Consider the following 14,443-nt stretch of genomic DNA (forward strand, 5'->3'; position numbering starts at 1 on the left):
AAAACTCACTAGCCCTGAGTGATGCAAGTTATGGCATCATACTATGACATTTCCCGTGTTGGTAAGCTTCTTTGACTATCATCATGGGTTCAGCTCTGACATCAAGATCCAAAATAGGGCTCATGCACCAAGGCAGGTAAGTTTGAAGGAAATATAAGAGCTTAATCTTCCCTTCCTCTACAAAAACCTACCTAAGTCTAAATAAATAGGTCTAAATAGGCTACTGCTATCCTTTCAGATTGCAGCTTAAATAAATGATCTAAAGGTCTCCAGCAGTGCAGGCTGGAGGCAATGGCAGTTGGATGAAGCTGACAATCTAAGCATCTTGGTATTTTTTATGGCTGTTGGAGCTGCACAGCTGAGTCATCCCTTGATCATAGCAAAAATTCAGGGATATGCAGTTGCCACGGTAGTTGAGCCATACCCAAGTTTCAGGCCAGTAGAAGAAAATTTAGCTGTACACCAGTATCTGAGTTGTGAAACCACTCCCAGAGGTAGATGCTGGTAGATGCTACTCAGTCTTTCCTGTGAAAGAAGATACAGAGCCTGCCCCCACATCATTACTGCACTGCCACACATTGCTCTACAGCCCAGCATCATAAACAAGGTCAGACAACAAGAAGTAGGAAGAAAAAATCCCCAGATTCTTAAAGGCTCTCACTGATGATTATGGGTTGAGCATCTTCTGAGAATACTTTCAGGATTGCACCAAGCAGGGAAAATGGACAGAGAGATGCTGGTTTTTAAGAAACCTCACCAAATTTGTTATTAAGCCACCACAATTCTGATACGAGGGTACTTTTATAGAAAACTATGACATAATAGACATATGAAACAGCTCAGCTTCATAAATAAAAATTAGATTAGTAAATAAGGATGATTTAGATTCTAATCCTTTGGAATTCTTTAGATTCTAATATTATGGGCTTTTTAAACTCTGATTTACTGTGTCATCTTGCAAAAGGCTTTTATTTTACATGGGAATACAATTAAAGAAATAAATCTTACTGAACACTTTCAGGTTAGCAACACCCTTACTCACTGGTACATAGCAGACTACAGAACTTCTAGGACTAACCCATTTTCATGCAGGTAACTAACAGAGGTCTTTCAAAGCTGTCTGGAACCACCTGCTTTCAAGCTATAAGATAAGTTGGGTTTTAGGTATCTATTTAAGTAAGTGCATCCTTCTTTTGCATGTAAATTTAAAGTTGTATTGAATAAATTAAAAACCAAATAATACCATAGGCTACACACTTGAAAAAAAGAGGCATGAAGGTGAATGAGAGGCTTGAAGTAATAAGAAAAGATGCTGCTCACACAGTAGTAAGACTGATATATGAACTTTCTCATTCTGATCCACAGTTTCTCATTCAGTTGTATGATGTTACGCCAGCTAATATGCAAACACTTTGTAACACCATTTACTATGGTTCTTTGGGGAAAACAAGAGAAATTAAACAAAAAAAAAAAAAGCAAACACACACAAAATAAAAATAAACCACAAAACCATCACCAAAGCAAAGCCAAACCAACCCAAAACTGCCTCAGTTTCCCAGACAATACCAACAGTTGTAACATACCACTAATTTAGGTTTTAATATTTGGTTCGAGTGTCACCTTTCCAGCTAAATGCAGGTTATCACCTAAAACGGGTACTCTTTTGTAGGACACCAGAAGTTTTCTTGTGGTGAAACTGGACTCCCTGACTATTGTCTGTGGCAGTGGTCTATTGTAACACCTTTCTACATTCTTTATGGAAAACATGTTTGAAAAAGAACCGAAACAACCCAAAAAAAACATGTCAAGAAGCTGGCAACCCCTTTTCTAACCAGAAAACTTGACTAGGCTGTAATTTGAAACAATTTAGAAACACTTGTGAATCACTTCCAGAAGCTTACCTCTCTTTGGGTGATAGGTAGTGGCCTCCTACCTAGCAGCTGTGTGGCTTGAGGCACTGCTTTAAAGAGCCCTGCAAGCTCCTTTCACAGCCTTTGGTGGGTAGAGCATGAGAGATCACTGCAGAGGCAGCTTGGCTTTAATGCTCGGGACTGCTACTGGCAAGAGAGGAGCCCTTCAGTAAGCTTGTGTCTGCAGCTCTTCACCTCAGTGGTAAGTTTACAGTTAGAACCAGGCCAGGACAAATAGTCACTTATAATGGGGTTGTGATGGTTTCTGAATCTGAGCTACTAATTTTTTTTTTTAAAGCTAATTACCAACAACATTCCTTGCTAGAAAAAGGAAGTCAGACATTTAAATAAGCAGCAATGTAATTTGTAATCTGTGTTGTGACACCAGTTAAAGAGTCTTAAGCCTCTACTTGCAGGCAGTAACTTGGAGGAAAAACTGTCTATAAGAATTCTGAATTCGTAAGGGGAAAGATCTTCCCAACACACATCTTGCCATTCTATGGCTGTCCTGATAGCATTAGTAGGGAAATCTCATTTCCAGTGTTCCTAGTCAGCTGCATGTTGATTATATAAGCCAGAAAATGAGCTCTGCTGGAGGACTGGTTATTATTTAAGACTAACACATCTTCATTGTAGCCACCAAATTAGAATATATTTCTTATCACAGATAACATACCCATTTCAACCAAGACTGAAACTCTAATGGTTCTTTGAAAAACCATACCAATTTCTTATCACCAGGATGAAAGTCAGGTCTGGCAAGCTCTGATTTTTAAACCACATGCCTCTCTCCTGGACTAGTTGCAGAGATCTTAACCTATAGTAATATATGAAACATTTTTTATTATTTACTATTTTAATACAGTATGTGCTCATAATCAGAAGTCCTTGATTGTATCTTTTTATGTTTTAAAAGAAAATGTGTACAAATCTGAAGTAATAGAATAGAAAGGTGTTTGGGAAATGAAGAGATGCTTTCTGTGTTTCTACTTACCTGTTTACTGAGAGAAGGTGAGATGTAGTTCACCCTACATGGAGGGACTGCTGTTCAGGATGAATTAAGTCCACCAAGGCCATTGGTCATAATATTCTCTTTTTTTATTTTTGCCATAAGTTCTACCTGGCAAACCTAGGCTTATCCAGAAATTTTCTCTCCCAGAGGAGGTTCATGAGATAGACACATTACTCCCTTTCAGTATACCTTTAGTCATGGACATCTCTGGATTAAAAGTTAAAACTTCAGTTTTGTTGCTGAATCCATATTCACTGAGAGCACACAAAAAATCAATCTGGCGGATGGAAGAAAAATTGACTCTACTAGCATCCTGCTCAAACTACTACTGCCTGCTACCGTAGTACTTTTCCAGATCTCCCAGCAGATTATAAAACTTACAATACCAATAGCACATTAGACACATTAGCAATCAAACTCTCTGAGTTTTCTCCTATGTTCTGTAAATCTCTAAAGCACTCCAGTCTAAATTTTTGCATCACTCTGCTCACATCCTCCTGAACACTGTCCAGTCTATTGAGTCTACTACAGTGTGTCTTGTTCCTCATCTCTGACATTATGTCCTTTCTTCTTTGGCTTGCGGAAAAGAGGATTTCTTTTACCATTCTTGCAGAGACACTGTGCAATAATCGCCTCAAACGGATGAGCAGCAGCATAAGAAAGCTGGTCTTCTGTACCTAGTTTTCCCTTTGTGACCAAACATATGGTCTCTTGGGGTGGACAGGGTTTAATACAGGTGGTTTGCAATTGTAGTTCATCATATACTTCATAATGGTTCCCACAATCTCTGATACATTAATAAGCATTACCTCTGATCTTAACATGAGCTAAATTTCTGAATAGCAACACAGCAGGTAAAATAGGCTGGCTAAAAACACTCTACCTTTGAAGAAACTGAATTTAACTCTCTGGTACCCATCTAGCAACTTTGCTCAAGAAGGCTCCTTTATGGATGTTTTGAACTCTGCAGAATATGCTTGAAATTGCACACTTCAACAAAATCTTTAAACTTCAAGCAAACTGCAGTGCACTGGACACAAATAATCCAAAACCAAAACTTTTTCTAGCATAAACACACCATTTGGCCAACTGGGTCTACAGCTCCACAGTTTCTTTGGCATTTCTACTTCAGCTATTGAACTGATGATTTTGATTTATATTTTGTCTTTTTTTTTTTATTTTATATTAATACCATCATTGCCTAATACTGTAAGTTTTACCTTTGTTTCTGTATGGTATTTGCCTGCTTGAAAGAAATCTTTTTTCTTCAGTTGCATTTCTACATTTCCATTTAGTTACACTTTTCCTTTACTAATTGTTTTACACTGTTATTTCCTGGTATCCTATTATTTTTATAAATAGCCTCTCAGCGAGGCCAACTACCTAGCAAGTATTACATCTTCAGGACAGCCTTCATTTCCTGAAAATAGATTGTAATAGTGTTTTGCAGCCCAATAGCTACACTGCTCAATCTCAAGCAGCTACATAAGATAAAAGAAACCTAGGGGCTCTTACCCTACAGGAATAAAAAAAATAATGCTTTTTGCTCTTAACCCATTTTCAGACTTTTTTCTTGACTTGAGTAAATATCCCTCATTCTCCTATATTTGCTTGCTATGTTTTGTAGTTGTTGATTGTGTTGGTTTTATTTATCTATTGTGCCATCTTCTTTCCTATATTTGTGTTGCTTGATGCATTCTACTGCACGTAGTACTCTACAGAATCTTTTCACTTTAAAAAACTTAGAGCTAAGTATTTATAATAGCTACAAGGAAGTTATAACAGGCAAGAATTAATTTGGGAGGGAGAGGCTACAGCATTTTAACTTATGCTCTCATGCACCCAGAAACAACAGAATAACCACTGAGCTAGAGGGGGAGCATCAAAACAGAAGAGAAAGGAAGACGTCTGGATGGAAGGAGAGCATCTTCAGCTGGTCCACCAACCTAAAAGAGCAAATATTCAGACAAAATACAAATTCTTCTTCATAGTTACTCTAAAATAAGTTCAAAAATCCAAAGCTGTGATTTGGAAAAAAAAAAAAAAAACCAAAACAACTGTTGTTCAGGGAGAACTTAAACTATCAATTCCTTGTTGGTCTTTCATTTTAAGCATCCAGAACTACTAAAGAGCTCTCTGAAAGAAGGCCCTGATGCAGTAGGGAGGAAATGACATTTGATGTACACGTTCAGAGATGGGCTCCTCTAGGAAATACAAAAGGAGTAAGAAAATTTTATTATTTTTATGACACCAATATTACTTAAATTATACAGTATATGAATCAATATTGATACTTCTCATTCAAGCCACTGGGCATGTTAGCTGAGGTATCCAATAAACTGTATCACTGTGACCAGTTCTGTTCTCTGTATCTCTTTCTGCTCAAAATAAATTAAGGAAATGTTGAGTAAGAGTAAGAAAAAAAGGCTTGGAGACAGCATTATTGAACTCCTTTCAAAATATATATTTAAATGTGAAAGATCACTAAAACTAGTCAACAGCAAACGAATATGCTCACTAATACCTGAATCTCAATTCTTTGTTCATTGTGCTTGAAGATAAACTTTGTCTGGAAACATTTATCATAACCTCTAAGGTCCACTGAGCATATCAGAAAGATTTTTTTTTACATTTTTTTCCTCTCTCTAATCAAGAATTTATTCTTTCAAAGTTTTCACTTGAAATAAATCCAGAAGTAAAATACACTGTAGAAAGTAGGCAGTGTTAGGAAACACTGCTTGCAAAAAAATCCAACATGGATTCTGCCACGTAGCTGCATAAAATCTAAGCTGTGAAGGTGAAAAAATTGTGTTAAAAAAACCTCAATACCCCTATAGACCAAACCTGTCGCTTTTCCTTCTTGGCTGCTTTTTGTGTTCTCTGTGAAATACTAGAAAGGATAGGCTCCTATTACACTGACAGGGCCCCTCGCACCAAGAAAGCTCTGCTTAGTCCCAAGTCTGTAATCAGCTGTGTGATTACATACAAAGTCTGGTATTTTATATCTAGAGTTCAGTGACACAGGGATAAAAACATGACAGTGATACTACAAACACCTTCAGAACAAACAACTGCAAATCCAAATTATTTGGTTAAAACCAAATTATAAAAGAATCCATAAGTCTTTCTTCAAATGCTGAAGATAAACTACCACACTGACTCCACCACTGATGTAAACAGAGTAAGTGCCAAATTATGAGCAGCAAACAACAGGATTTTACCTTCTAGATGAGATTTTAGTGCATTGTTGCCACGCAACTATTGCACTACTGGTTTTGAGAAACCAAGAGAGACCACGTAAGCCATTAGAAGTCTTAGGGCTCATTGCTCACTGAGGACACGTCAGTTATGGAAAACAATAGCAATGACCATATAATATATTATAATTTAATTTAAATATAGGCTCTAAAATTATATTATCATAACCATTCTAAACTACCTTTTCTACCCTTTCTGAGGCCATGTGCAACAAAGAACTGCACTATTTGTTATAGCTGGTATTTATTTAATGCTACTTTATAAATTAAAATCAACTTTTTCAAATTGTCAGCTCATTCATTCTAGGTTCATGAAATTAAAGCCGTATTTACAAGCAGCTGTGCCACACTGCCTGCATAAGAGATAAAGTAGTTTAGAGCAGTGAAATTTCCCCCACCATGCTTTTTAATTGTTTTGTCTGCTTAAAAGGATTCTGCAGTACTTGAAGTAATGCTAAAATAGGGAAAGAGATGTAATATGCATGTATGCTATAAAAATAGTCAAGAGACCAAAAAAAGGAAAAAAAGGCATGTCCAACAACTTGCATTGCAAAAGTTCCTTAGTCAGCTACCTGGATTTCCCAAGAGCTCACACTTCAAGTGAGACTTTGCCTCTGTGATTCTCCAGTGGTGTTTATCTTAAGACTGCTTTCTAGTTAAAGCTCTTCTTTGGTACCCAACTCACCTGGTTGAGGAAATACTGCATGCATCATATGGAGAGATGCAAAGAGAGGCTTGAAAAGAAAATAAAATGTCCCTCAAAATTGAATACTCTTTGCCTTCAACAGCCTTGCAAAACATTTATAATTTCTCATAGATTGTAATAGTCAGCCGATGAAAATCAGAGATTAAAAACAACTTCCAAACTAGCACCTATAATCTGAACGTTATTTATTTTGTGCATCTGGAAAAACATCCTGTAGAGTTATGATCACAGCCACCGGATACCTACCTTTGCATCAACATGTTGAAGCAAGCCATTACACCTCAGATTATCCAGTGAAATTAATGTTATCTAAAACTTCTCAGGGATCCAGTATCATAAATTCACACCTGAGTCACATTCATAGAAATTATTTCATGCCAATAAAAAGAAATTACTGAGTTCCAGCTTGGGTAATAAAACCAAACGGGTAACATCAGCGTGAACTTGTCAAATTCCCTATTCCCAGTCCCTACTTACGTGTATGGACAACCTTGAAAATTTCAAAGCTCCTACTCTTTCAGAAGGAAAGGAATATAAATTTTTGCCTACAATGCAAATTTGTGTCTTGTCCAGAAACTTATCTATCAGCGATAACTTACATTGACAATGGAAATTGGCTAAGTCACATTGTATTCAGTCTTGAATAAAAATTCTTTTTCTCTGGAGTCTCAAACAATACTAGTTAGAGGCAGCTTTAACAGGACTGCTGGTGATTACTTCATACAAACTGATGTCCTTCTTTTAAGAACTAGGCCAGAGGGCATTATTTAAAATGCCCTCTTATTCCTATGTGTAAATTACTTCAGAAGAATGTATTGCAAATCAGTCATTCAAACAGCAACAAAGCAAAAGTTAAATACTTCTATCTTTAATTTCCTGGAAATAATCTCATATGGGATACACTGGAAGGAATTCTACAAAAGGAAACCACTTGCATAACGAGAAGCATGTATTTAATTAAATGCTTTGGAAAGATACATGAATAAAGCTATGTGCATGACTTTCTTTAGGGATGGCCCCAGCTGTTTATTTTTTTTTTATTTTATTTTTAAGGAACAAAAAAAAAAAAAAGTGGAGAGCACAGATGCAATAAAGAAACAACCTAAATAAATTTGTACCTACATACTTTACAAAATAAAGCATGCTAGTGGTACAAAACATTCTATATACTGTATGACCAACAAATAAATGCACTGTAACATTGTTCTCTCAAACACCATAAGCCTAAGAGCTAAGCTCTGAAAATGACACTGACAGTAGGCATCTTTCATTTCATCAGCCTTCTAGAGAGTCATTTAGCACCATCACTTTTTTGTTGATTTTGCCCTGCATATCTCCTTTCTTGAAATAACAACAGAAGCATAGCACCTTTTAATATCTAAAATAGAAACAGGAATATTAAATGCATCCCAACTTCCAGAGATGAGGTAGCTCATGCTAAGAAATGATGGAACTTTCTTGCCTTGACAACTCAAGGCCAGTAAGTCAAATTACTGGGGATGCATGTCTGGATGTCAGCTAAAACCAATGAATTTCTGAACTTACTTTCTTTTTATTAGCAATTGGTCTGGTATACATGTGAATGACTTGCAACATATATAAATTGGCACCATATGTAAGACATCTGTATCATTTGATATGTAATGGCTTCTTAGATGGGCAAATATTGGAAAAATCAACAAGTACTGGGTTTAAGAAGTATTTTGAAGATTAAGGGTAATTTAATGGAATTACACAGATACACTGTGAGAGGTGAAGTCTGGCCTTAAAATTTCAGATATGGGACACCCGTACTGAAAACTCATATTTACCCCAGTAGTGTTTTTACTTCATAAATTAATCATGGCTATGGAATATTCTTCTGAGCAGACTATTACATCGGAAGTGCAGGAAAGACAATGCCAAATTAAGATGATCTTTTATGAAGACATCTTTTTCTACAAAAGTCAGATTTCTGTGAACTGGTATTATACTGGCAACCACAGGAAGACAAACTGGGGTAGAAGGAGTAGGTATGATTGAAATGTAGCCAACAGGTCACAAAAGTGCTCTACTTTTCTGTTATTCAGAATGCATCCTAGCAAAAGAAATAATCCTTAGAGCTTTACATAGTCTCACATTAAAACTATCTATTTTGAATACCTGTAAATTTTGAAATAATTTGAAACAAAAGTGAGGAAAAAGATTCATATTACTTTTAAAACATGGTCATCAATCCTCTTAAAATTGTACTGCTGTACTAAACAGTTTCAATCATTTAAAACAGAAGGTTTGAAAGTAAAATAAATATTCAAAAGGAGGCCGGGCATTTAAAAAGAACTGTATATACAATGCTGATCCAATATCAGCCATTACTTCAAGAGTCTCAGGATTAACTTCAATCAGTCTAAGTTCATGTGTTTAATTGCTGCTGTTGCTGGGTAGTGTGTTAATTTCCCCCCTTCCTCCTACACAAAGCAAACTGGCCCAATTTCAATTCCAAATTCCTGGTCGGTACTGCCAATGTCCACCGGTGCCAAATCTATGATAGGTAAGCGTGCTACGTTCTGCGTTCTGTACTCAAAAACAGTCTTGCCCACGTTCCCATTATGTTTCTGGAGGAGAAAAAAAAAAGAGAGAAAAACATAGCCAGAGCTCATGTCAGAAACATCCCAAATTCCAGCTGGTGAGTCAGTTATCTGATAGGTCAGAAGAAACAACAATAAAGGATGTTTCTTTTGCTAAGCAACAACCCCTGCCCTGTACTGCGCCTTGGTTATTTTAAAATGTATGTATCTTGCTCTTACAGCAATGAACAGACACGTCAGATTGACACACCAGGATTTCTCCCTCAAGCTGGACTGATTTTTTTCTATGTTATGAAATTCTTTACGTTTCAATATGCACCTGCACACACAACCTTGGGCCATATTACTTTAAAGCACAGAGAGTACTCTAACTTTTCAAATGCCAAACTAATTGTAGAAATATTTTGCCAGTATCTTGGACTTGGCTGACAATGCTACTGAACATGAAAAAAAATTACTACTTGATGGTTTTTATGCCCACTTAAGCATATGGGGGACATTTTCCTTTCCAACTCAGTCACCCACAGTACCAGCGAGTTTCCTTCAGTTCATTGCTGCAATAATCTTACCCATCTGGCAGACAAATGCTTGTCGTTATCTGACCAATTTGTGTGATTTCACACAATTAAACAAATACTAGGAAATGCAAAATGCTCATTGACAAGTAGTAATTTGTAAAAATCCTCTAAATACTGCAGACTTCTATTATGCGAAGAATTCTAGTAAAATACTGATTTGATCAGTTACTTCTACAATTCATAACAAAGTTCTACAGCATTTTAATTACTTCATTCTATGGATTTTTTTCTAAATACAAATGACAAAAAGGCCAAACTTACAGAACAGCTGTCATGAAGAACAGTGTATCTGAATCGGCTGTTGCCCTCTGCTTTTATCTCCAGGTCATTAGCCCCTTTCAGAATCACAGCTTTTTTAAGATTCTTTGTCTGGTCATCCATGTACCCAACACTGTTCTGACAGATGTAAGTGATATTCTGGGAAGCTTCCTTTGATAGGAGGCGCAGGAATGTCATCTGAGTAACAGCTGTATCCCCATACACGAACTGCGAAGATAAATAAATAGATCAACATGTATTTCCTAAAAATGAATTAAGAGTTCATGAATTCTAGAAACATCTATCATTACCATAACCCTTTCCAGACATGACTAGCAGAAGCCCCATTACATGGTTTCTTTTGTAATATGCTACCAGTTAAGGACAAAGAAATGTAGACATCCTGTAACAGGGGTCATTTTGGAGAATTTTGACCATAAAACTGTGCAGCTGAACAACTCAAAGGCAGCTGGGCCCCCACAAATACACCAAGTTTTGGAATGAATTCTGCCTTGTTTCAAAAAGGGATTCAGTAGAAGTTAAACCTCACATATGAAACAGTGCATTAGAGCAACCTCAAAGTAGGTAAGAAACATCAAGCACAGAAAACCCTTTTATAGTGTATCTGCTATATTGCAAATTCAGCAACTTGTTTTCTATAGGTTTTGTAATGTATTTAGAAGCATCACAAACAGCCAAAGTTTAACAATATAAAAAATAACTATACATTTGCATATGGGCTTTATTAACTAATTAACTTTCACAAAAGTTTGACAAATGCTTTACAAAGAGCCAATGTTTCTGTAAAAAAAACAGAAGCTATTTTTCTACTAATAACAAAAATTCTGAAATTCATGAGGGTCTTTTTTTTCTCTCTGGTTTTATTTTATTCCTGCTTTATGAATCATTGCAACATAAAAATCAATAGTCAAGACTTTCTAAAAAAGTATACATTTCACTGAAACTGGCGAAGAAAAGAGAAAATCTCATACATGGACACTGCCATTTTATACAAGATGTTTATCCTGCTTAACAGTCTCAGACACACTTATTATTTAGAATCCATAAGGAGAGCATCTGACTATTATACAAATACTACCATTAATTATAAAACCTGATGGAGTTTTCAAAAATGAAATACTCCTTTATAGTATTCCTGAAGATAGCTTCTTCCCCCAAAGAGCATCTGACTTACAAAACCCCTGTGTGTAGCTCTGCAGGCAGCTGAACATGAGCTCTGACATCTTCAGTCATGGTAAGTTCTGGTGAATTTAGTAATAACTGAAAACATCTGAAGAAAGCAATCCATACCACATCTGTTCTCAATATCACATGTTCTCACATGTATTTGTTCACGTTCTGAGCAGTTTTCAGGAAACCAGTTGATAGCAAGATTGTTTTTTGCTCTCCAAATACTAATTTTAAAGATATGTAATTACTCCCTAATGAAATAACAACTGAAAATATTTTCTGTGGTTTTAATTGGATAAACTAGGCATAAAAATAGCAAAAGCTAGTTATTTAATTATGTATTTTGCATATCATAAACTTCTGTTATTTGTCAGGATCATAAAGCTGCCTTTGAGAAGTTAACACAGTGGGAAAATGCAACAGAAAACTGAGTGGAATTTTTGTCTGCCTGGAGACTGATGCGTTCAGCATGGAGCATCCTGACACATGTGGTAATACTCACACTTTCTTTAAAAACTGATTTCTAAAGTTAAGTTTTGTATTTTTTTAGGAATAAAGAGTTTTGCAAAAGAAAGAGTAGAATTCAACTAAAATGGCAGTGGCTTGAATCTTTTATTAGGGTAAAAGTACTTTTTTTTTTAAGGACAAGGATAGCGAGTTACTACAATAGATTGCTAGAAATATTGATAATTTTTGGATCAAGAGAAATAAATCTCTTCCAGCAGTGGTCTACTTGTAACCAACCCTGCCCTAGATGCACTTGCATTGGTTTTCCAAGCTCTTCCTCTACTTACACAGAATCACAGAATCCCAAGGGTTGGAAGGGACCTCAAAAGATCATCTAGTCCAACTCCCCTGCAAGAGCAGGGTAACCTACAGTACATCACACAGGAACTTGTCCAGGCGGGCCTTGAATATCTCCAGTGTAGGAGTACTTACTTACTGTATCATAATAATAACCAATTGAATATAAGCCAGTCAATCAATAGTTATAACGTTCTGACTGTAGAAGAATCTGCTCAGAATAGTAGATGAAGCTCAAAACCAGAAAGAAACAAGTTTCATAGAAATTTTATATATTTAATTACCTGTGATCCTCTGTTCATATCAAGGCCATACCAAATGGGCTTTAAGTCAGATGACCTGCTGGCCCACCATGTTTTACGTGGTATAGTAGATGGGTTTGCAGAAATGCAGGTCTCTCCAGTTTCCATGTTGCAGTATACTTTTATAGCATCTTCAACACATCCTTGGTTAGGATCAATCCAATATTCACCTACAAACACAAAAAGTTTCAGAAAATGGGGCAAAAACCTGGTAAGGCCTGCCACAAATTATCTCTAACTTTGTTCTGATTTATATATAATATATAATATAATATATAATATAATATATATATATATATATATAATATATACAAATTAGGAAAACTCCTAAATGGCATGTTAGCACATTAGCACCTATAAACTGCTAGTATGGAGCAGCAGCAGCAGAAGAGATTTCTGGACAGAAAGCATTCACAGTTTGTCAGCCCACAGGTAACATTTTGAGCTAATAGCAGTTAAGCAAATATTCACAACTGGTGTACCAATGTATCTCTGTCACAATATAAGTAGCATTCCATGGCAACAAGCCTTTCTGAAGTAACATTTCATTGAGGTCTAAAATATTTCAGATTTTAAAATACATCTCAATTAAAAACCTGAATAAATAAATATGGGATACATCAACATATATAATTTATTGGCAAGAAGGAATACATTTTTTGTGAGACATTTTCAAGCTCCTAGTGTGAATGTTGATTTAGGCCATCAAAAATCTGTATTACATATTTTTTTCCAATGTACAAGTATATACTGGAAACAAGACAGCATTATTTATACACACCGCTCTTCTTGGATGGGTGGCATAGCTTCAGGTCATCACAAGTCCGTGCTGGGTGTTTCTTTGAACCATCTGGGCTGCGCATAGTCTCAATCTGGCTGCTCAGTGACTTCAGTGTGGCATGGACTCCTGGGTCTGTTTTGTTATGGTCATCCGGGGCTGCTTCATCTTCAGTAAACTCTGGTAACGGATCTGCCATAGCATCATCATAGTGTCCCATAATGTCACCAATGGCAGCAGTGAGGTGGCCTGGAGGTCCTGGAGGACCAGGGGGGCCAGGATCACCTGGAGGACCCTAAGGTTAAAAAAAAAAGAAAAGGGGGCAATAGAGGCAACTGCAGAATAAATACTACACAAAATTATAGTGTCAGTCACCCTAATGCACAAGTAATATTCAGATACAGATAAACAATTCCCATTTCCAGGAACAGGGGTAAGAGATTAGAACTGCATGTGAGGTACTCTCTCTGCTTCATGCCTTTTCTGCCTTTCTTAATACCTTGCTCAACTTCATATCACTCATCATTTCAGACTTAACAGCTGGAAGAAGTCACCAAGGAATAGCCTCAGACCATCTTTTGTTAAGCCATATGTCCCTCCTTGTTCAAATCCCTACCCAATAACTTTACTTCTTAAAGTGGAAGTGATTTTTAGAGCAATTGAAAATTCTTGCTTCCCCTGAGTCACCTCAGGCACATTTTAAATTAGCAAAGCTTGGACAGAAAATTTGGCACTAGAAACATCTTTACATTCATCCTGCACAAGGCTGAGATTTCTGGCCACAGATATGTGAGATAAAATCTACATCATCCTAACTTGGCAGAGCAGGTGTTTTCCTGACTTCGTGGATTTTCCCAAATGATGGGTTGTGAGGTCCTTCTGTCAACCTGACTGTGACACTTGGGGAGCTAATTGAGTCTTGACAAGAAAGGTATCTGTTAATAAAACATTACTCCACCTGCAGGTTCTGCCAGCTCTTCTTTGGCAGCAGAAAGTCTGTAACATACCTCCATTTGAAATTCAATGCTCTGGTGCATCAGACAATGTATCAGAATGTGGCATTTCCTTTGAGAGTAATTA

General features: G+C 36.6%; 1 protein-coding gene across 1 annotated transcript in view; it reads right to left on the minus strand.

Annotated features, from left to right (window-relative positions):
* Window positions 1-7,732: 7,732 nt before the first annotated feature.
* The window catches only part of COL5A2 (collagen type V alpha 2 chain), a 113,644-nt gene continuing 106,933 nt past the window's right edge, over window positions 7,733-14,443 (minus strand). The window contains exons 51-54 of the mRNA XM_065669885.1: window positions 13,367-13,658; window positions 12,568-12,755; window positions 10,292-10,516; window positions 7,733-9,479 (exon numbers count right to left, since the gene is read on the minus strand). Coding sequence (XP_065525957.1) covers window positions 9,333-9,479; window positions 10,292-10,516; window positions 12,568-12,755; window positions 13,367-13,658 — 852 coding nt within the window. The 3' untranslated portion in view covers window positions 7,733-9,332. The remainder of the gene's footprint in view (window positions 9,480-10,291; window positions 10,517-12,567; window positions 12,756-13,366; window positions 13,659-14,443) is intronic.

Source organism: Lathamus discolor, chromosome 3 (genome assembly GCF_037157495.1).
Source record: "Lathamus discolor isolate bLatDis1 chromosome 3, bLatDis1.hap1, whole genome shotgun sequence".
Taxonomy (NCBI): domain Eukaryota; kingdom Metazoa; phylum Chordata; class Aves; order Psittaciformes; family Psittacidae; genus Lathamus; species Lathamus discolor.